Raw genomic sequence first — 22,493 nt, 5'->3', positions numbered from 1 at the left:
AAAAAACAAGAGAAAAAAGAAAAAAAATTAATATATATGCAAAAAAAAAAATCAGAAAAATTGCCAAAATGTTAAATCAACAAATAAAACGAAATATATAAAAAACAGCAGCAACAATAAAAAGCCGAAATTTTGTAAACAAAATTTTCTCACCTTTTTGATTTTACTTTCACTCTCATTTTTAGTGATTTTTGTGTATCTATTGGTTAAAGGTAAAAGTAATTTCGTTCACTACAAAGGTGATTAAAAGATTTACATATTTTTACGTTTTATCTAGAATAGATCAAAATTAACTACCTTTTTGGAATATTAACCCAATCGACGAGGTAGAAGATGCCGACCAGGGACTGAATTTTGAAATCTGTTCGAAAGGTTAGTTAGTTAGTTAGTTAGTTAGTTAGTTAGTTAGTTAGTTAGTTACTTAGTTAGTTAGTTAGTTAGTTAGTTAGTTAGTTAGTTAGTTAGTTAGTTAGTTAGTTAGTTAGTTAGTTAGTTAGTTAGTTAGTTAGTTAGTTAGTTAGGTAGTTAGTTAGTTAATTAGTTAGTTAGTTAGTTAGTTAGTTAGTTAGTTAGTTCGTTAGTTAGTTAGTTAGTTAGTTAGTTAGTTAGTTAGTTAGTTAGTTAGTTAGTTAGTTAGTTAGTTAGTCAGTTAGTTACAACAAAACAACTTACACAACCGCCAGACTGTAGGCGAGAGTTGCAACGACTTATTTTGCCCCCTATTTGTAAGTGATACTGTAGTAGTATAAGTGAAAAGTTAGTGATAAGTTTTTGATAGTATTTACCAAGTATACTTTTTCTGCACACTTTTTAAATGAAATTACTATTACCACCCATCAATAGTTTACTACACCCTATGCGGTTTAGTTACTTGTCAATATTTTTTTTTGGTAAAAACAAGTTTTTTTTTGTGAAGACTTTAATAAATTTTGTTATTTCGTTTACATCTGCTTATAAAAATTCATTGCCGCTATTTTTGATATTTGCTTTTTTGCTGTTTTTATATATTTCATGTTTTTTTTCGAAAAATTCACGTCATTTTTGTGGTAGTCCGTTGTATTTCAAAATAATATATTTTGTTAACCATAAAAAAACTCCAAAGTTTTAAATTTGTGTCAATTCTTATTTTTTCTAGCTAAAATAATGGGAAAAAAGTGTTAAAAGAAATGTTTGTGTGTAATAAAAAGAATAATTATTAGAATTAAAATTCAATGGAATATTCGCCATTACAATTGAATTGTGTTTTACAAACAACATATTCAGTGTTTTAAATTGTTTTTAACGATATCTGTGAAATAGTAAATAAAAAAAAAGAAAAAAGTCATCATGTTTAAAGTATTTCATTGGTCCCTTATGGGGGCTGGCCTTGGTCTTTTGGTATCACTGTTGGGTTTTTATTGCGGCTGGTTCCTGTTCCCAACAATGATTCATAAGAAAGTCGAAGAGGTAAGTGAAGATTTTTGTTTGCAATACACATTTGAACTGTTTGTTTTAAAAATGTAATGAGTTCATTTTGACAGAACATAATACCACAATTATTATGATTTGTCAAAATATTTGTTCAATTCACAATCGATGTTGTAGCGTTGTATGTCAGCAGCTGCTACAATAGTCATAACAATGTTGTTGGTATTTTCTATGCAAAATCTCTATACAACTCATACGACAATTTTTCATATGTTTTTCGAATGTTGTAAGAAATTTTAGTGTTGCCAATTGTTTATTTCAATATATAAGCAAAAATTCATACGATTTTAGCATAAAAAACGATAAAGTGGTAATAATGAAATCAAAAGCAAACAGCTGTTTACAAAAACAAAAAAACTAAATTTTATTAAAAACAGTTTACAGTTTATTTATTAGAGATGCATTTTTATGTATACACTAGGGTATTCAATTATTTGGGTTTTTGTCTTATTTGGTTTATTCGACAAATGATTATTTGAGGTTTTACGTTAGCCGGTTAATAATCGGTTATTCGAATAAAAGGAAACTAGATGTTATTATTGCTTTTAACAATAATTTTCTTCATATACACCCTACAACAATTTTGGAGAAAGCATTCACACATGGAAAAGTTGATAAGCATGTGAAAATAGATTCCACTTATAGAATTGCATACTCCTATTTTTATGTCCTTATAAAAGGATTTCAAAGTTTAAAGGTCTACATACAAATATTTAAAATATTTATATATATTTTATAATGCTAATATTGGTATCAAATGAAAGCTGGGAATCTGTACTTTCTATCTACATTATTTACCTGTCTCACTTAGAGAAAAAGCGAAAAAGAAATTTTCTTTATGTTTTCCAATTCCTTCTTGATGATTTTAAATAAATTATATTATTTCGAAGCAGTGGAACTCAGCTCCATTTGAAATTGATATTAATACCAACATTTTAATATAAATTTGGAATTCCATCTTTTGAAATTGGATGTCTTTTAAACTTTAAAGTCCTTTTACATGAGCATAAGAGCTGATTATGAAAAACTGAGTACACAGAGTTAATACTAATGGTCCACAGTTTCCTGTACGCATAGATTTTTCATGTTTTAAAATAACTTTTGCACGGTTTATAAACAAAAATATTATTTTGACTTCTTTCACTTCAATTCTTTAATTAGTTTTTTTATTAAATAATATAAATTATTCCTGTTTATGTGAAATGCGTTTCTATATAAGACATTACTATTTTTAATATTTTCAACGAGTTCTAGAATTCATACGTTCCATTGAACACTAGTTGAACTATAACTGTTGCTAAAAATTTATTAGAAATACCTAAGAACACAACAATGTTTCCAAAAAAACTGGTTGTAAAAAATAAAAGCGATATAATTATTTCCATGATTTCTTTTCAAAATCATCAAATAAATTTTCTTTATTATAGAAAATTTATTAAGAAAAGAAGAAAATTTATTATAAAAATATTAAATTTTGTAGAAAATACATAGTAATTTTACTGCTAAATATTGAGTTTTTCTTAATCGGTTAATTGATAGAAATTATTCGGTTTATTTGTTATTTGAAATTTGACAATTTTCATTTATTCGAACGATTAATCGTCAAAAATTAATCGATTAACCGAACGACGATTAATCGTTTGAATACTCTAGTAAACACATAAAAAACAAGTAAAAGTGTTATATTCGACTTTGGAATGCACCCCTATAAACGCAATAATGTGTGTCCAATCTTGGACACTTAAATTAGTTAGATTAGTTTTCTGATGGGAAGAAGGATCAATTATGGACCGATTCTCAGTAAACTAGGTGGAGAGATTTGTGCTCTATCTCTTTCCGTTCGGACTCTATAGTGCTTTCAACAGGCAGACGGACAGACAGGGCTAGTTCGTCATACAATTGTTTGAGTGTTTCTATGAGACTCATGGTCAAATATGGGCTGATTTGATAGATGTGTTTATTATACCCTATTCTACATAAATTCTACATAAATAATATTGAAGTAGACTTAACTTCCCCAACCAACATTTATTAGGACAGGACCATATTTTGCCCTATTCCCCTTTAAGCCCACTTGTAAACAATCTCTTTTTTTGCCAAAAAAAATAAAAATATTCCGAAATAAAGTTAAAAAACAAATCAAATGCTTTATTTTTTAAACAATCCCCATTTTTTGCATACATACTGAATGGTGTATATTTAGGGGGATATCCATCTATCTATCTATCTATCTATCTATCTATCTATCTATCTATCTATCTATCTATCTATCTATCTATCTATCTATCTATCTATAATCTATCTATATATGAATTGCACATTTAAAGATTAACCCCCATATTCATAAACAAATTTTTATTTTATAAACGATTTATAAATTAAATTTCGTATGGATATTTTGTTTTATAAACCTTTTATAAAATAAAGTGCTGTTTATGAATAAGGGGGTAAGTCAAGTGCTCGTTAAATAAGTTCTAGCCCAAATAATTGAAATGCAAAATAGGTTAATATAAATACAAATGTATGTTAGTATGTAATACCATAGAAATTTGGTTCCAAGTTAATCCGCAATCATGACATAATATTTATGATGAATACACCAACATTCATAATAGAATATAAATAAATCACAACAAATTTAGTTCAAATCCATATATGGATTTCTTTGTTTTTTTTTCACAAAACCCGGCATGGAAATTTTTTAACCTCTAAACTGCTTGAGGGAGAAAAAACTCAAGTACGCGTACTACTATGTGTGACTTTGAAATTCAACAAAATAATACTTAGTTCAATAGAAAATAATTTGTTAATCACTATAAATACTTACTTGAACTAGTACCTTCTTTAATAAATTACAATAAATTTGTAAGCTTAATTTAAATTTTATTAAAAAAAATTATTTAATATGCAACGAATGTACAAATACTAACAACAAACGTGTGTCAATTGTGCAAGCAAACACCCAAAAATAACAAGAAATTAAATAAAATAATTAACAAAAACGCACGCACAATAAAAAGTGTTTTTAATTTAAAAAGACTTGCAGCATTAAATGTATAATATGTACATTGTACAACTACAACAAAATAATAATAATAATAATTTTAATATTTCTTTAAAAATTTTAACGCACAGTTAAACCATCTAATGAGTGAAATAAAAGTGACAACTTAAAACTGTCATCTTTCTTAAACTTTCAAACATAACGAGCGTTTAGTTTAAGTATGTTACACTTGACGAAACTGAGCAGAGGTGTCAGTTGTTGTTGTTAGAAAATTTAAGGCAAAAAAATTGAAGCAATGGTTTGTGATTAAGTAAAACTGGTTTAATTGTTAATTAATTATGATAATTGTTTTTTTTTTTTTTAATAAAACGTTTGTTCGCGAGAATACATACGTAATAATAACTGCATAAATGCAAAATATTTTTTATTAGTTGTAAACAGTTTTATCAATCTCGTAATCCTCATCTACACCTAAAATTCAGATTTTGCTTGGTCGGGAATCCCTATATAATAATAAATAAGAACATATCGGTATAAATGAGTTTGCTAGAATCCTTAGTGACATTGCAGATTATTTAAATAATACGCGCTTATTGAACAAACCCTCCTTCAGAAAATGTTCCATAATCTATATATATAAAAGAGTAGCGTTACTGACTGACGGATGCTTCATCGCACAGCCCAAACGGCTGAACTAAAATCATGAAATTTTGATAGTAAATGTGTTTTTGGTTATGTAGATCCACTAAGGAGAGATTTTTCTTAAAATTAGCAGATTGAAATTCGTACTTTTAAGGGGTAAAAACGTGCAACAAAGGGGATTTTGGTACCTTTTTGGCCCTTTATAACTTTTGAACTAATTAACATAATAAAATTTTTATAAATATTTCGGTAACATCTCCCAAAATTATGACAAACCTGTTTCGTACTAAGTTTGTCATTCCGTTTGTAATTTCTATAATAAAATTTTCCGACCCCATAAAGTATATATATTCTGGATCCTTATAGATAGCGAAGTCGATCAAGCCATGTCTGTCTGTCTGTATGTTTGTTGAAATCAGTTTTTAGAGGACCCCAGATATCAACGAGATCCGAATCTTCAATAATTCTGTTAGACGTGCTTTCGGGAAGATCGGTATTTAAAATCAGCAAAAACGGTCCATAAATAACGGAGATATAAGCAAAAATATGAGACAACCTCTGAAAATTTCATCAGAAATTTAATCTAAGACAACCTCTGAAAATTTCATGAAAAACTGAGATTTTTTATTCATGCTCAAACAGAAATTGCAAAAAACAAAATACACAATCATACGGTAAATTTTGTTATTGTACTCTTGTTTATAAAAACAAGGCAGAGCGTGAGTATCAGAGCGAGAGCAGCACTAGCGTGTTGTTATTGGCTGGAAACATGTAATTAAGTACTTTTTCATTCTACAAAAGGTACTTTTTGAAAATTCTATAATATTGAAACTAGAAACATGAAATTAATTATGTAGAGCCTGGATTAAGTGGGAACCCATAAAAGGGGACTTTAAAGTACTTTTTCGTTCTTCATAAGGTACTCTTTGAAATTTCTATAATATTGAACCTAGAAACGTGAAATTAAGTATGTAGAGTCTGGATTAAGTGAGAACCCATAAAAGGGGACTTTTTGGTACCTTACCGTTTTGCAATTGGTATTTTTTGATTTTTTGCAATAAAATTCGTACTGACTGTTTTTAACACATCATGGTGAGGGTATATAAGATTCTTTTTGAGTGTAAAAGAGAGAAAACTGTATTTATGGTACTTTTTTTAGCACATATTCCTATTAAATTAAGGTGCATTTCACTGGAGAAAAAAGTACCAAAAAGGGGAAAAACGGGAAATTTAATTTTATTCAAACACATTGAGCCAATTTTTTTTTATAATTTGAAAAAGTAGTTTATTTACTCACACAAAATAAACTGTTGGTATATTATTTGGGAATTCGAGTACTAAGGCGTATATAAAACCAAATTCGAGTAAATTGATTGGTACATTTTAAAAGCACTATTTTTCTGGAACAAATGAATGCAGATTTCAATCGTTTGAGTTTTACCTGTGATACATAGATTTAAACACGAAATATTTTGTGAACTAAATTCTCGAAAATGTATATTTCAAAGCGAAAAGAGGACAAATATGATTATTAAACAAACATGGTCCTCATTGAATAAGATTCTTTAAGAGAGAACTTTTTAGTACTTTTTGTCTCATAAATGGTGTGAATAATTTTCTTTAAGTGGGAACTATTTGGTACTTTTCTATTCTTCAAATGCTATCTTTTAGATTCATTATAATGGTTAATCGGAACATACGGCCCTTATTAAATGAGAATTTATTGAGAGAGATTTTTGTATTTTTTCGTTTTTCCGATGGTACTTTTTGATATTTTTACGATATTGAACATAGATATTGAAAATAAAATTTAAAATGTAGGGGCCTTAGCGAATGAGAATCTACTGAAACGGACTTTTGGTACTTTTTCATTCATTAAAATTATATTTTTTGAATTGCATTTTATATCGAACACAGAAACATACAATTTTTGAATAAATGATAATCTATTAAAGTTATTTTATAGGAATTTTTTTTAAATAGTACTTTCGAAATTTTCTATAATGTGAAAGCTAAATGAATGAAACTAAAAATACAATCATCATACTGAATGCGAATTTAATTACGTGATATTGAACGTATAAAACTGAAATAAGTAAAAACATGCAAAATATGCTATGAAAATGTTAAAAATGCAAAAAATATATGCAATTTATAGCAAAAAAATATGCAACAACAAATAAATGCTATTTTTTTCAAATTCGTTAATTAGAAAAGAAAAATAATTAAAATATATTTTGAGTTACTGACTAAAAATCATATAAGTATGTCATTATAAAGGCCTCATCTTCTGTTAAATCCGCTGAGAAATTTTAAATGCGACTTAAAGGTACGAACAACTGTTTTTTACCCGTATTTAAAAATTTTGAAAGTATTTTTAAAATTAAAAATTTGATTATTGTTCTTCTCAGATCCATCCATCTCAGGATTTTTTTAGGGATCCTATTTGCATACAGTAGATATCAAAATAAAACTGAAATTTGAGGGTTTCAAAAACTAAATTGTACTTGGTCTTAGAGTAGAAGCTTAAATATCCATAAATCCTCAACTGTAGGTACGTCAATTTTCTAAAACATTTGCTCGATTTAACTTCTTTTACAGAATTTAAAAAATTGTTTTAATATGTTTATTGTTAGGCATTTATGTCTTAACGTTTTTATAAATTTAAAAATTTAAGTCACGTATTTTTAAAAACAATTAAGGCGAAAATAAATTCATTTATTTTTATTAAATGCAAACAAATATCGCTCACGCAAAAAGAGCACGCATTGTCATTTAAACATTCACACACCTCAACTAAAGAAAACCAACAGCTAGTATGACAAATCTAATCAATCAAAATTATTTATCGTACAAAACCGGCCAAACAAAATTTTCTAACTAAAGTGCTAGTTTGTCATCGTTTATAATGTCCTTCACTGTAAGTAGGATTTTAAATTTTTTGATAGAGAGGCTATGATGCTCTTTTTGCATAAACGTATATTTTTTCTTAGATAGATAGATAGATAGATAGATAGATAGATAGATAGATAGATAGATAGATAGATAGATAGATAGATAGATAGATAGATAGATAGATAGATAGATAGATAGATAGATAGATAGATAGATAGATAGATAGATAGATAGATAGATAGATAGATAGATAGATAGATAGATAGATAGATAGATAGATAGATAGATAGATAGATAGATAGATAGATAGATAGATAGATAGATAGATAGATAGATAGATAGATAGATAGTGTGGCAGACCAAAGCCTTAACATATATTTTTTCTAACAACTATAAAAAACCAAAAGCCAGAAAAATCATTTCTATGCCTAAAATATTATTTTAAAATTTAAATTAAAACATTGACTTTGGCAAAAATATTGCACAACATTAGCACTCGTCATCGAATTTGATCTTGTAGCTTTAAACTTATTATTTAGTTTTCAGTGGCAAATAATTTGCTCGCTTTGAATACAAATAAATTTAAAATTTTGTTTTATGTTTTTTATTCAGTTTCTTACCAAAACAAACTGATTTTGAATAAATTTATTTATGCAGTTTAAATCAATTCTGTCGCTGGAATTGAATGAATGAATATGTACTTATGGTTGGAGGGTTTGTTTGTTTTGTTCGGTTAGTTTGTTGGTATTCAACGCAAAAATTTTTGGGCCAGTGTCAATAGTTTTATTTTTTTGATTTAATTTTATTTATAAATATTTTTTTTGTAAATTACAATTTATAAATTTATGTTTGTGTGCATGATTTTTGTTTTACAAAGTCTTTTGTTTGAATCAAAAATTGTGTCTGGTCTCGTACACAAATCGCATTTATTGTTCAATGACCTTGAATATACGTTCCATTATTTTTGGTATATTCAAGTGTAAGTTTTAGTTTAGTTTGTTTATTTACTTATAGTGTTGTTGTTGTATTTATAACTATTATTTATAATTTGTACAAATACAAATTTTGTTTTTTTTTTTTTTTTTGTGGAGAACATGAATATTAAAATCAAAGAAAAAATTTAATAATGTAAACAAATTAAGAAAAATAAACAACCGGCAAATTTTAATACTTCTTATAATTTGTTGTACTTGAAAAATAATGATTTTTGTTTTGTTTTTCCCTCAAAGAACTCATGTTAATGTTGTACTTTCAGAAATATACATTAAAATGTTTTTACTTTAAAAATGTCAGCTCCCAACGCAAGTAAAAGAAGTAACACAGAATTTTGTAAGTTGGACTATGTTTAAGTATACTGCACAATGGGTTCGATGGCAGCTAAAGTGCCGATTTATTCGAATGATCTTAAATACATTAAACTTTTTAAATGCCAAAGTCGCGCTACTTGCTGATTCATCATCGCACTGAACCTAAAATCATAAAATTTTTACAATTAATACTTTTTTTGAGATTTGTATATTTAGGGGTTAAAAAGGAAAAACTGTTACTCTTTACAACAAGACCGATAAAGGAAAAATTTTAAATTGTTTAAGAATATGGGAGTTTAGCACTTTTTTACCAAATTGTGAAAAACAGAAATTTTAGTTTTATTGAAACATAGTGAACAAATTTGTATAAAATTGCAAGAATTACTTACTCTCACAATTGGAATGCTATTTTGGAATTCGGGTTAAGTTCGGTTCTAATTTTACCACAACTTTTTACAAAAAAAAAAAAAAAGATTTCACTATTTCATCGTTTGGCACATTCTTCCAAGGACAAAGGCTTTTAAAAATGGTTGAAATCGGTTCATTATTCCATTCCATGATTCCCATGACTCCCTTACAAACTCCCCTTCAGAAAATGTGTTTACCCCGTGTCTATATTAGACAAATATTTTGTTATGCTAAACTTCAAATTCTTATCATGATAAAAAATTAGCAGGGACAGACTACATTTATTAGAATTTTAATGTTGTCTTTATAACAAACGTCATTTTTTTTTTTGTAAAATTTGTTTAGAATTTTGTTTTTGTGCAATTAAGATTGATTTTTAACATAAATTTTAAACAAATTTGTGTTTTTTACAAATTTTGCATTTAATTTTCATTGTTTTTATACAATATAGCAATATTTCAATAAAATTATGTGTGAGTTGTCATGATAAAATCGGCATTTTGTTACCACTATACATTAACATGAACAAAATACTGACAATTTTGCTCCTGACGTTTTGTCAAGTGCCGTGATAATGGATACGGGGTACAGGTCAAAATTCACTTATAAACACTAATAAACTATTAAATTCTACATTAATAATTTATATAATAAAGTAGATATTATTGTTTATAAGTGAATTTAGAAATAATTTTTCAGAAGAGTACTTCAGATGGGACCTGAAGACCGACCATTAAGAAAACCAGTAGAATTATTAAGAATTTATTGTGAGCTCAAGGAACCTATTAGAGAGGTATGGTTATATGGGGGCTAGCGAAATAATGTACCGAGTTTAACTATTTTCAATATGCTTTGTATGTGGGTCAAAATGTAACCCTTTCATGGGACAAAATGTATGTGCCAAATTTCATTAAATAGCGTGAGCACAATATTTACATACAGACAGACGGCCGGGCATAATTAATTTATATTGCTAATTGCGACCTGAAGAGTGCGCATAAGGTTTACATGGACTCAGTGATTCTGGGCCGATTAGTATACTTTAAGCTAAGTGTAGGACAAACAACATCACAAACCCATAATACCCTCCCCGCTACACAGCCCTAATTGAATAAAAATCCATAAAGGGAACATTGTTGGTACTTTTTCGTTTATAAAATGGTACTTTTTTGAAACATTTAATTTAAAACGACAAAATGAGAATCTGGGTACAATAATATTAAACACAAAATCATAAATTTTAATAATCACTTTTATACATTCAATATCACCTGATTAGATTCGCATTCAGAAAGAAGTTTGTATTTTTAGTTTCATTTATTTAGCTTCCACATTATAGAAAATTTCAAAAATACTATTTGAAAAAAGTATTATAAAATACCTCTAATAGATTATCATTTATTCAAAAATTGTATGTTTCTGTGTTCAATATTATACAATTCAAAAAATATAATTTTTAAGAAAGAAAAAGTACCAAAAGTCCTTTTCAGTAGATTCTCATTTACTAAGGTCCCTACATTTTAAATTTTATTTTTAATATATGTGTTCAATATCGTAAAAATGTCAAAAAGTACCATCGTAAAAACGAAAAAATACAAAAATCTCTCTCAATAAATTCTCATAAGTATAAATAAATTTTACCTTAGTGAAAAGTACTAATAAAGAATACAAAGAAAAATGGTGCTTTCAAAAAGTACCAAACAATTTGGTCCTTTATAGGCACTACTCAAATTCCAAAATAATATACCAACAGTATATTTTGTGTGAGTAAATAAACTACTTTTTCAAATTTTTAAAAAATTGGCTCAATGAGTTTGAATAAAATAAAATTTCCCGTTTTCCCCCTTTTTGGTACTTTTTTCCCCTAGTGAAATGCAACAAGTAAGAGTGTTATATTCGGCTATGCCGAATCTTTTATACCCACCATCAAATCACTGTTATATAAATGAATATTTTATTATTATATATCGATATTAATGAGAACATCAGGGTAATATTTGAAAGAGGTCCATTAATGGGGGTTTTACTATTGACAGTGCTAATTTTTATAGCGAGTAGGGGTATTTATATATATAAGGACCAATTCTCATTAAAGTCTGTAGGAAGATTTCAGTTCCTTATTTGTTTAAAATTTCATCGATCTACTTGTATTTTGAAGCCACTAAGGAGCATTAAAGTCATAAAATATGGTAGTGAGATTTTAAATCAAAATTGTTTTATGTCGAGTTGCATTGCGGTATTCGTATTTTTCGCGTCATTTCTGGGGCGGAATTTATATGGGGGACTGGTCCTCATAAAAATTGATAGAGTGATTTCGGTTCCTATAAAAGAGATAGAGATATTAGCTTACACGAAACTAGTTTATGTTGAATTTCATAAATCTACTGAGCCAGTACTGAGCTTTAAAGTAATTTCCTGAAGGAGCCTTATATGAGGGTAGCGTCAATTATAGACCGATCTCCGTAAAATTTTGTAGAACGATCTTAGTTCCTACAGGTCAGCTTTATATCGAATTTCATCGCTTTACTCGTTTTTTAGCCCATTGCTTTACTCGTTTTTTTTATGGGGACATTATATGGGGACATTATAGCTCAATTAAGGCTCGATCCACATAAAATTAGGTTAAGAGTTTTTGACTGGCAAGAAACTGAATTAAGTCGAAAGAAACTTAGTTAAGGGTCTTAAAGTATTTTCTGATAGGGACCTTATGTTAGGGTTATGGTCAATTAAGGCCTGTTCCACATAAAATTTGGTAAAGAGATTTTGGCTTGTGAAAAACTTCTGTGAAATTTCATCGCTATACTCGTATTTTTAAGGCAGTAATGAGCGTTAAAGTAGTTTTATGGAGGGGACCTTATATGGGGGGTAGGGTCAATTATAGATCGATCCACATAAAATTTGATGGAAAGGTTTTGGTTCCTAAGATACATACTTATGTCAAATTTCTTCGCTATATTAGTATAAGGCCCCCTTTTCTGAAGGGGGCCTTATATGGAGGGAAGGGTCAATTGTGAACCGATCCACATAAAATTTGGTAAATTTTGACTTGTATAAATCTTACTTCTGTGTAATTTCATTGCTATAGTCCGATTTTTAAGCCAGTAATGAGCATTAAAAAAATTTATGGGGGGACTTCTTATGGGGGGTAGGGTCAACTATGGACCGATCCACATTAAATTTGGTAGAGAGATATTGCCTAGTATAAAACTTATTTCTGGGAAATTTGGTAAAGAGATTTTGGCTAGTATAAACTTCTGTTAAATTTCATCGCTTTAGTCGTATTTTTAAGCAAGTAATGAGCGTTATAGTAATTTTATGGAGGGTCTTTATATGAGGGGTAGGGTCAATTATGGACCGATCCACATACAATTTCATAAAGATTTTTGGCTGGTAAGATACTTCCTTATATCAAATTTCATCGCTATATTCGTTTGTTTAAGCCAGTAATGAGTGTTAAAGTCATTTTCTGAAGGGGACGTTATATGGGGGGTAGGGTCAATTATGGACCGATATACATAAAATTTGGTTTTGAGATATTGGCTTGCATAAAACTTATGTGTGTCGAATTTCATCGCTATATTCCCATTTTTAAGCCAGTAATGAGCGTTAAAGTCATTTTCTGAAGGGGACCTTATATGGGGGGTAGGGTCAATTATGGACCGATCCACATAAAATTTCATAGAGAGGTTTTGGCTAGTAAAAAACTTACTTATGTCAAATTTCATCGCTATACTTGTATTTTTAAGCGAGTAATGAGCGTCAATTATGGACCGATATACATAAAATTTGGTTGAGAGATATTGACTTGCATGAAACTTATGTGTGTCGAATTTCATCGATATATTCCCATTTTTAAGCCAGTAATCAGCTATTTAGTGATTTTCTAAAGGGGACCTTATATGGGGGGTACGGCCAATTATGGTCCTATGTCCGCCATAATTCAGAAATATTTTTCAGACGTCAAAAAACTGACCTGTGCGAAATTTTGAGGTATTTGCATCATAAACAACGAATTTGTGAATTTTTGAAGCTATTTATACAATATTCCGGGGGGTACAGTTGTATGGGGGCTATGTGAAATCGTTGACCGATTTTGCCCATTTTCAATACCAAACATTTCTGATAAATAAAATATATTTTGGGAAAATTTCATCTCAATATCTCTTATTTTGTGGACGCTATCGTGCCAACAACAGACAGACGGACGGACATGGCTAGATCGTCTTAGAATCTTACGAGGTCCCAGAATATATATACTTTATGGGGTCTTAGAGCAATATTTCGATGTGTTACACACGGAATGACAAAATCAATATACCCCCCATCTTTTTTGATGGTAGGTATAAAAATTTTATTACAATACATATTACAGAGTTAGTCCGTAATTTAATAGGAATAATTCAATAAACCGAAAAAGTTTTCTTAATGTGCTAAAAAAAAGTACCAAAAATACAGTTTTCCCCTTTTTTACACACAAAAAGGGCTAAATTTTAAATAAGTACGAAACAGTGTCTAATAATTGTTGTAGATATATTCAAAATATTTACAAAAATTGTATTTTGTTTATTAGTTAAAAAGTTATAAAGGGCCAAAAAAAGGTGCCAAAATCACCTTTGTTACACATTTTCACCCTTTAAAAGTACGAATTTAAAAAAGTACCAGACACACATCTGCTTATTTTAAGAGTAGATACATGTGCATTTAAAATTTTTATTGTATCACTAATATTAGGTAAGATAATTAAGAAATCCTGTTTTACCCCTAAATGTACAAATTTCCAAAAATCCCTCCTTAGTAGATCTATATATCCAAGAACACATCTACTGTCAAAATTTCATGATTCTGGACTGTACGATGATGAATCAGTCAGTCAGTTACGCTACTCTTTTATATATAAATTACTTTATATTTATTATATTTTTATAATCATCTATAGCGGTGCAATTCGACATAAATATGATTCAAACCTAAATCTTTTTTGTAAAAATGTATAACGATAGGCCCATAATTAAGTCTATCAATCACATTAAGTTCCCTTCAGAAATTTACTTTAATCCTCATAACTGTCTAAAAGATAGATATAATATAAGAACCTAAATCTTTTCGTACATAATTGGCCCTACTCCGCATATACGATCCATTTCAGAAAATTACTTTAATTCTCATTACTGGCTCAAAACTGAGAGTACAGCTGAGAAATTCTATGTAAACAAGTTTTATTGGTCCTTAATTGATTTTGATGATTATTGGGAAATGAGTATTAACTATATATTCTGTTGAAGAGTCTCGTTCGTCCATCTATAATTGATTAGATTAGATTCATTAAGTCAAGAGAAGCCTTTGTCTTGTCTATATGCATATTTGCAGTAGCTTTTCTGTGAGATAGGGCTGTTAAGGTTTATTCTTATAGCTTTTATTAAAGGCTTTACATATATCTTAGAAATCTCTGAATTCCGCCATATAGAAAAGTTTTTATTTGTCATAGTGATTGGAGAATAAACTTAGAATTCGACGGTTATTATTTTTGTTAAGACTTCTTTATTTTAAAGAGAAGAAGATGGAAGAAGGTGATATAATCGTTGGACATGAATGCATTTAAGTTCATTGATTCGTAAGTATAATACATATCCTATCAATATACTTTAAAACATATTGTTTTTTTTTCAATTTTTCCATACAATGTGTAAAACATGTTTCCGCTGATGTCATAAATCTTACATTTACAATATATTATTATAAAAAAATCGATAACAAATTTAAAAACACATTTAATAAATTTCATTGTGACACTTTCGATATCGATTTAAATAAAAAGTAAAATTGTACGAAAAAAAATGTTACGACAAACATTAATAACAATCTACTTGTTCGAACATTGATTTAGTGCTGAAGATCCATTAATATTTTATTATAATTGATACAAAGAGTAATAAATTTACAATGTCACAATGAGAAAACACCATTTATAAAAAAAGGTTACAAAAAGTTCAAATAAGTGTATGAAAAAGTTCAGCGATCTTTGTGACCTTATTTGTATGATTCGCCTTTGGTGAAAATTCACCAAGCATGAAATTTAAAAAAATTTTATTTTATTTAAATAATTCATATTACACATTTTTATAAAACTATAATGGAAATTTTTGATTTATGTAAATATGTATATTAAAATTTTAAGAGTAAAGAATAGTTTTTAGGTCATACTTTTTTCCACCTTGTTACTTGTCGAACGATTTAGTTAATTAAATGATTTTTTATGATTTATTAAAGTGTGTTTTTTATTTAAATTATAAATTCTAAAATGTCTGTTTCAACTTTTTCCGAAAGAGAAATGTTTTCATACATAAGAATCCAATTAAATTAATTGGTTACACTGTGTAAATCGAATGCGGTTATGTACTACAGTGTTTTAGTCTGAAGTCATGAGAAATCTCTAGATGTTATAATAACATCTAGAGATTTCTCATGATTTCAGATTATACCCATATATCTTAATAAGATTTGGATATGAAAAAAAATTGTTTCTCTTAACGGCTAGTGTGGGCATTTACTGAGAAAATGGAAGACTGTTTCTTCCTTCTCCTTGTCTTAACAGCCACAACAGTGGTCATTGAAGGGAAACTTTATTCTCAGGGACCTAAATAAGGGTAATGTCAAACGGTCCAATCCTTGGTATTGCTTTTATCTATTGCCTGACTAAGAGTGAAGTGGTAGTTTACGAGTTTAGTGAAAGAAGTGGATTCTCGACAAAAATTCCCATTTTTCCACGAATATTGAGACCGTATAGTACCCTAGTAACTGGCGTCAGAGCAAATAGTTCAGTCAGAAAAGCGATATCTGTAAAGATTCTATTTAATTGCTCCTAGAAGTAACTCTGCCTTTGGAATCTCTATGAGAGTCTGTGTGTAAGATTGTTGTAACAGTTCGACTGCGGTCGATAGTTCTTTCCGGGGGAAAAAACTTTCGTACAGCTGTCGCTTGGTTGACAATTTTTGGCCGAATATGACTTCGGTCGTTCCGGAGTGAAGATTTGTCATAGGACCTTGTGTATAGTATAGATTAGTTCATATGTTCTTGATGAATGAAACCTCGTTACGTTGCAAGATAATATGCAGATCCATAGGTAGGATAAGCAATATAGCATTCAAAACTTCTAGTTCTTAGATCATATTTTATTCTAATGTAAGCCGATTTCGGAACTTTGTATAGCTGATCTACAAATATCTTACGACAGTTAGACGACTGTGGACAGACTGACGACTGTGGTCTTTTGGATGTTTAGTTTCCAGATTTCAAACCACATCCTTAGTAGGGTTTCGCTGAAGTCGGCTGCATGACGGCGACATCAAACTTGCAGCCTGTAATGTTTATTTAGGCCTTGCATCGAAACTTTAATATTATTATTGAGGGCATAATCAGTAGGAGAACTGTTAACCATCTTTAATAGTTTAATTTTAATAAAAATAAATATCTTGATTCCAAAATATGATTAATTATCTCAAAAATTTTTTTCTTTACAGAGTGTCATAATAGCCGATGGTTCCGAACAGTACAAACGTTTCATACAAACACCACAACCATTAACCTTTAAGGTTTATATATTTAATGTAACAAATCCCCACAAGGTACAACAGGGTGCCTTACCAATTGTTAAAGAAATTGGACCCTATGTTTACAAGTAAGTCTTAAAAAAAAATTTATATATTTCTTTTGTTGAAATTGTTTTAATATATATATTTTACTTAGACAATATAGAGCGAAAAAAGTGAAACATTTTTCACATGATGGTTCAAAAATTACATTTGTTCAAGATCAATTGTATACTTTTGACGCAGAGGCATCGGCTCCGTTTAGGGAGAGTGATCATATAGTGGCTCTGAATATGCATATGAATGTAAGTTACACGATAAGTGTTTTCAGTCAATTCATGTTAAATTTATTAAATTTTCGATTGAAATTGATAAATTTTTAATATTATTATGAATAAAAGTTTTGGAGGGGAAATAGGGTGAATAGAAATTACAATTGCCCATTTTCCCCTTTTTGCACTTATATATTTATTTTCAACACCATTTATTAAATTTTTGTTAATTTTTATTTTACATGTACTCTTTTTCGACACCATTTTCTAGGCATTTTTACAAGTATTCGAAAGAGAAATCACAGACATTTTACAGGGTTTTGCCAATAGAATAAATTCACGCCTGAATAGAACACCAGGCGTGCGAGTATTGAAACGTTTAATGGATCGTATTCGTGGGAAACGTAAAGTAATTTTTATCTTTTACAATTTATATTTCTCCAGCAAATTTTCAATATTATTTGGCATTTTACTAAACAAAAGTATAAGATAACCACAATATATTATATATTTATTTACATAACTACATACATATTTAACGCTTTTAAATCGTAAATATAAAGGTTTTACTAATTAATATTAATAAATGTATATAGTGGTGGACCTATATTTTACTAAAATTAATTACTAAATCTGATCATATGATTTCGTACACCAACATTTACCTAAAAAGCAACATTTTCTGAATTTGTCTATTAAGAGTATTTATTCGTTTTGAAAATTTAAGAATAGACTACACAAACTCTTCAGGACACACTTTGTAAGAACCTAAACTAAGACACTTTGGTGTGAAATTAACATTTTGCCAATATAAATATGATATATTATAAAAGGTTTGATGCAACCCTCCATAGTTCATTATTCTCAAATAGGAAAACTTAAAAATTTAAAGTTTATAACGTTTTTTTATATCCAAAATATGCATTGTCCAAAAAAGATTACCAAAAAAGTTTAAGGCCGAAATGCCAAAGATAACAATGATCATAAGTTCAGTAAACAGTTTAATATTTGCCAAATGTCCTATTTCCCTACGGCACATTTTCTCTATTTTCTACGGGGTCAGTTAAAGACGACTTAGCTCTTTAGTGAGCCTTGCATAGATGAGTCCATGTATAAAATCGAATATTTGAGATATCTTATCTAGTACCATTGCTACACCGTTGATTAACTTCTGGGATGCAAAAACAATGGTTTAAAATGTGCCGCCGTGAAATAGACAGCAGAGATACAAGCCGAAATATTAATATTTTTCAAGCCGCGCCGACGCCGTTTTCTTTCGGCTCAAAAGCTAAGTCGGCTTAAACGTAGCCGCTGATAAAGATTGGAATCACACATGTATTTCAGAAAATAAATTCACCAATTTAAACGGAGTTGCCACTCTTTTAAATTATTGCAAATTCAAAGGGTTGCCACACAATATTGTGCTATTATTAAAAATGTGAAAACCACTATAAATGCCATTTTCTGAAGGAAAGGTTTAATTTAGCCGACAATTTAGACGCAGCCGATATTTTCTATAATAAGCCGCCGCCACCGACCTAAAATGGTTACGCCGCCGCCGATCATTTTGCAACGGCTTGTATCACTGATAGGCAGTTAATGACGACTTATCATCGCCCTTTAGTAAGCCTTACATAGGACAGGCAGGAGGCAGTTTTATACATGGTTTTGTCAATCCATCCATAAGCACTTTGCACGAATACTTGAGCTATCTTATCTCGTGTAATTGCTACCCCCTTGATTAACTTCAGAGATATAAAAACATTACTTTCAAAACACTAGTTTCAAATGGAATTTTCTCGGTTGATTCGGTAACTTCACTTAGAGATGTAATCTGTAGATCGATATATGAATCAAATCAGTCAAATTGCAGTTTAAAGTCACTCACTGTGGTAAGATTGTTATGAACAGAGTAAACTCAAAAACCTACCCAGAGAAGTAAGGAAAATTCAATTGTTTCATTCGTAAAAGATCTTGCAAGCATGGCCATTCAGCCCAGCATTCTTTTCATTCGCTCGGCACTCATATTTAGACAAACATCCGATTTTCAATGTGCACGGGTCTGTATTTTCGAATTTTTCGAAAAATGTTCTTTAGTAAGAACAAATGGAAAATTCAAGCTCCACATCCAAGCCCTGTCCGGCCAATGCATCTACTAACTCATTACCCTGTACAACACAGCGTACCACTGCCCAACATAGCCTTACTGCACGCAGAGAAAAAATATAGTTGTGGTAACCATAATCTAAGAGCAACATATTATGGATAGAGTTATGGTTAAAGTTAAAACATATTATGATCATTTTTACTATCAAGAAATATTATATTATGATCACTATCAGTATAATAATCTATCTTATTATGATTAAATATAGTCCAAATATTTCATAATAATATAGTTTTATTAATCATAATGTGCTGTTGTAGCATCATATTGTAGTTTCAAGCAACCACATTATGGTTTCATTTAGTCATATAATGGCTTCCAGTAATCATATTATTGTTTCAAGTAACCATATTATGGTTACAAGTAGTCACATGTCTTCATGTAACAATATTATGGTTACATATTAAACATAATACGGTTAATTTAATGTGCTCGGCGTAAAATGCAATTATTTGTTAATTTTCTTTTAAACAAATACAAAACTTCCAAGCACTGATATTCCCATAGAAATATATATCCACACTTTCATGCCAATATAAACACAATATAATTTTTTTTAATTTTTTGTGTACTATTTTATTAACATATTTATTTCTATTGTTTCCTATTATATTTTTAGATATTATTTATTTTTCACAATTATTTTAACACTGCGTTTGTTTAACGATTTATTTAATCCGATCTAGTACGGATAAACCATACAACTGATAGAAAATTGGCGATACCAAAATATTTTTAATAGTAAACGTATTTTACTTATATCTTAAACATTATATGGATAAACGTGTAAAATCCTAAAATTTTATGGTTATTTGATAGTTTAAATGATTCTAAATAACACAATATGTTTAAATAATTATCATTATTTATTTGTTGTAAAAATAATTATTTTTCAGAGAATCATTCTCAAATTTATAATTGTCATAAACATATAAATGTTTTCAGTAACTAAATTATTGATGAAGTTCAATAAAAATAACAATTGTTTGGTTACGACAACAAAATATTGTTACAAACAACATAGAATAGTTGTCCTAACCATGGCGAACCATGTTTTTTCTCTGCGTGTGTGTTTAACCCGTAATATAAGTTTCTTAAAACAATAATTCATTTTCTCTTCAATTACTTAGATCAAAAAAATTAAAAGAAATCGAAACCTAAGTAAGCCAAATCCTGCATTACATGCGTTTCCTAAATCACATTAATTCTTTGAGATATCGTGGCCCTAATTTAAGTTTTTGTATTTTTAAGCGTTTAAAAAAATGTAATATCATCTGAAAATCCAATCGTTACAGATACTACATTTGTAAAAGATTTCCCCCTACGGCACTTTCCAAAACTCCTCTCTGTTTTGCCCCATACTGTAGAATATAATATACATATTCAAATATAAAATGAGGGGTTTGTTAATTTTAAGTACATACATTAACTGTTATTTAAACTTACTACATGTTATAAACACTAAACCCAATATCTATTGATCAACCACAAAAAAAAACAGACAATGCTAAACAAATATTATATTGTTACCGGTCTTTTGGTCCATTGATCTGTAAATTAAACTAAAAAAATATATATTTTTTCTATATATTTCTAAACTATAATTATCATCATGTTTGTCAACAAGTTTTTGCATGTCTTTGCATATATTTCTTATTGTTTATAATTTTTTTTTAAGATTGTTTTTATTTTGTAGATGGATGGGTTGACTGTTTGATTATATTTATTGCCAAAATGTGTTGCATGTTAAAAACCGCTAACAAATTATTTGCTAAACTACTTATAACATTTATTTTTATTGTTGTTTTTCATACAATGAATTCGGTTATTTTATAACACTTAATATGCTATTATTAAATAATAATAAAAATATTAAAGAAAAAAGTAAACTTGCAAAAATATTTTCGCATGAATTATATTTATTTAAAGTTAGTGTTAGTTTCTGGTTGATTGCTATGTTTAATTACTAATTTGTTAATAAATGTTGTTATTTTGTAGTCGATTTTGTCTATTTTCACGCATGAGTTATTTTTTTAAAGTTTCTACTGGATTTTTGCATGACAAACATAAGACTGTCTAAAATTCCGGAAGTTTCGATTTGGCATTGCAGATTTAATTGTAATACATAAGCGGCTAATCACAATCTTGTGTATTTTTATTGCAAATTTAGGCGATGGTGAGCAAAATTTCTCAATTAATGGAATTTTTTCCAATGACATAGAATTCTTTTCGTTAAAGGAAAATTAATCTTGGTTCCTGCATTCATTTCTTTATGTTTGATAGCAATACTTTCACATGCTATATCATATCAAACCAATCAAACATGAATGAAAGTATATAACAATATATGTGTATATAGGGTTGTCTCATGGACCTCATTTTAGTAGATCTCAGTATAAAAATTTCAAAAATGTTTCTTTTTGAAATGGGTCTCGACTCTTAGCACCCTTAATTGCACCTACGGTTATCGTTTAACCGAAAGTTATTCTGTCGATTTAAATATTTTTTGTATGAAAACTGTCAATTTAACCTTAAGATAAAAAGTAACCAGACATTGTGATAATGGGGGTTAGAGTATTAAAAGAGGCCTAGGCATAAATTCCTACAGACATTCCTCTGCCTCGGTAACAGCACCGAACTTATCACGAATAATAAACATTATTGTGTATCCGTCTTTTAACACTTTAACGCACAAAAGTAAACCGCTGGATATAATATGGATATGGATAATTTTTAATATATATG

At 28.9% G+C, this 22,493-nt stretch overlaps 1 protein-coding gene across 1 annotated transcript in view; it reads left to right on the top strand.

Moving 5' to 3' along the window:
* The window catches only part of LOC111687188 (sensory neuron membrane protein 2), a 67,801-nt gene that overhangs the window by 825 nt on the left and 44,483 nt on the right, over positions 1 to 22,493 (top strand). The window contains exons 2-5 of the mRNA XM_046951867.1: positions 1,136 to 1,446; positions 17,241 to 17,398; positions 17,467 to 17,614; positions 17,853 to 17,990. Of these exons, the coding sequence (XP_046807823.1) occupies positions 1,327 to 1,446; positions 17,241 to 17,398; positions 17,467 to 17,614; positions 17,853 to 17,990 (564 nt within the window). The 5' untranslated portion in view covers positions 1,136 to 1,326. The remainder of the gene's footprint in view (positions 1 to 1,135; positions 1,447 to 17,240; positions 17,399 to 17,466; positions 17,615 to 17,852; positions 17,991 to 22,493) is intronic.

The sequence above is a fragment of the Lucilia cuprina genome, chromosome 5, assembly GCF_022045245.1.
Source record: "Lucilia cuprina isolate Lc7/37 chromosome 5, ASM2204524v1, whole genome shotgun sequence".
Taxonomy (NCBI): Eukaryota; Metazoa; Arthropoda; class Insecta; order Diptera; family Calliphoridae; genus Lucilia; species Lucilia cuprina.
Note: the sequence above shows the minus strand (reverse complement) of the source record. Positions and strands in the feature narration are given on the sequence as shown.